This window comes from Mus caroli, chromosome 19, assembly GCF_900094665.2.
Source record: "Mus caroli chromosome 19, CAROLI_EIJ_v1.1, whole genome shotgun sequence".
NCBI classification, from domain to species: domain Eukaryota; kingdom Metazoa; phylum Chordata; class Mammalia; order Rodentia; family Muridae; genus Mus; species Mus caroli.
Genome location: NC_034588.1, coordinates 14,796,389 through 14,798,213, shown reverse-complemented (window position 1 = coordinate 14,798,213; position 1,825 = coordinate 14,796,389). Strand labels below are relative to the sequence as shown.

Here is a 1,825-nt window from a genome sequence, read left to right as displayed (position 1 = left end):
GTGGCATATCATAAACTAACTTGTGTGGATGTGAGTGTGTGTGTGTGTGTGTGTGTGTGTGTGTGTGTGTGTGTGTGTGTGTGTGTGTTTGTGTGCATGCATATGTCTGTGTTTTCAGTGAAGTCCTGAAAACAGAGGCTTATGACTAAGAAAGGGCAGGGCTCTGGAATTCAAAGTTTGCAATTATGCTATAAATCCTTTGTCATTTGAGATGGTAGTCAGAAGGTTAAGATAATAGAGTATTCTGTTTCTTGCTCGGGGAATGCCAAGACTATCCAAGACAACCAAAAACAGTGATCAGAGAATTTGCCTCCAGAATCCCACCTGAATTTGAAGTTAACGGGTTGGAAAATCCACTTGTTTTACAAACCAGTTCTCATCTATCACAACAAATTGGTCCCAAATTTTTCCAAGGCCACAAATGACTGAGAGTCTGTGGGCTTTATAAATGATGCTTTCCTGTCCTTGAAGGGTGGGAGATTCGTGTTGGACCAGTCTAAAAGATAGTTAGAGAGATAACTCCATTTTAGGAAAAAAAAAATCAGAGTTCTTGTTTAGTAGTAAAGGAAAAAACAAACAAACAAACCCATTTCTCAGGAGTCACAGAATCACTGAGAAGGTTGGACCCTTACAGACTGGCCCAAGAAACAGGGATCTGGGGTCCCTTTTGGATTTCCCACTTAATTAACATTCTAGAAGCATTGGTTGGTTTTATCAGATATGGACTGGGACTCTTGAGGATACATACTGTGTTTTTGTAGAGCGGTTGTCTCCTAAGAAAATAGATATAAAAAGTTCTTCACTTCACAGTTTGATTTTCCCAATTGTGTTTCTTTTTCCCCCTTTGCTGCTGCTCCTGGGACGGCCTTCCATCAGATGAGTGCATCCTTCCAGCCAGGGAGGCTGAGTTCTACGAGCACACCAAGACTGCTCTGCTAGTGACCTCGGGCGCCATGCTGTTACTGCTTCTGGGGGCTGCTGCGGTCGTGTGGCGGAAGTCTCGAAGCCGACCTGTGGCAAAGGGGCGGTATGAAAAGCTGGCAGAACCCACCGTGTCATACTCCTCCTACAGGAGCAGCTATCTTGACGAGGACCAGGTGATTGAGTACAGGGACCGGGACTATGATGAGGACGATGAGGACGACATCGTCTATATGGGCCAAGATGGCACAGTCTACCGGAAGTTCAAGTACGGGCTGCTGGATGAGACGGAAGATGATGAGTTGGAGTACGATGATGAGAGCTACTCTTACCAATAAACAGAGCCCCCTCCCATCTCAAACCCACCACCCACCTCCCATCCCTTCCTGGTCCCTTCCTGGCTCTCAAGCCTGCTGGGAGCTACCAATGCACTGGCTGAGGTCTGAGTGTTTGCTTTGTCCTTACCTTGCATCCAACCTGAATATGTAGGGATGCTGGAGTCTGCTGTGCTGCTTTTGATTAGCTGAGTGCAATGAACAGATCCTGCAAGGAGAGAATTCGAAGGCATTTTCCCCGAGGGTATGTCAAGACATTAAATGCAGGAATCTAAAAGAACTAAGATCTGTTGAACACTCTAACGTGATTTTTAAAGTGGATGGAGAAGAGGACCTGTAAGGGTTCTGCTTTCAAACTGTAGTTGGAGACTCACTCTCATCCCCACAACTGCTACCTTGTAGAATTCTGATATTTGACTAAATAGAGGGGAGATGGAGAACCAGAGAGTTGTTGGAGCTGGGGTGGGAGGTCTCTCCCCTTTCAATTGTGGAAAGAAAGAAAGGAAGAAAGAAAGAAAGAAAGAAAGAAAGAAAGAAAGAAAGAAAGAAAGAAAGAAAGAAAGAAAGAA

At 44.9% G+C, this 1,825-nt stretch overlaps 1 protein-coding gene across 3 annotated transcripts in view; it reads left to right on the top strand.

Annotated features, from left to right (window-relative positions):
* Pcsk5 (proprotein convertase subtilisin/kexin type 5) overlaps positions 1-1,811 on the top strand; it is a 412,773-nt gene extending 410,962 nt beyond the window's left edge. For 2 of the 3 annotated variants that reach the window (XM_021151579.2, XM_029472674.1), the window contains one exon: positions 877-1,787. In XM_021151579.2, the coding sequence (XP_021007238.1) occupies positions 877-1,259 (383 nt within the window). In that variant the 3' untranslated portion in view covers positions 1,260-1,787. Of the gene's footprint in view, positions 1-876 lie in introns of all 3 variants that reach the window. The other variant, XM_021151578.2, reaches the window with a different exon arrangement.
* Positions 1,812-1,825: the final 14 nt, after the last annotated feature.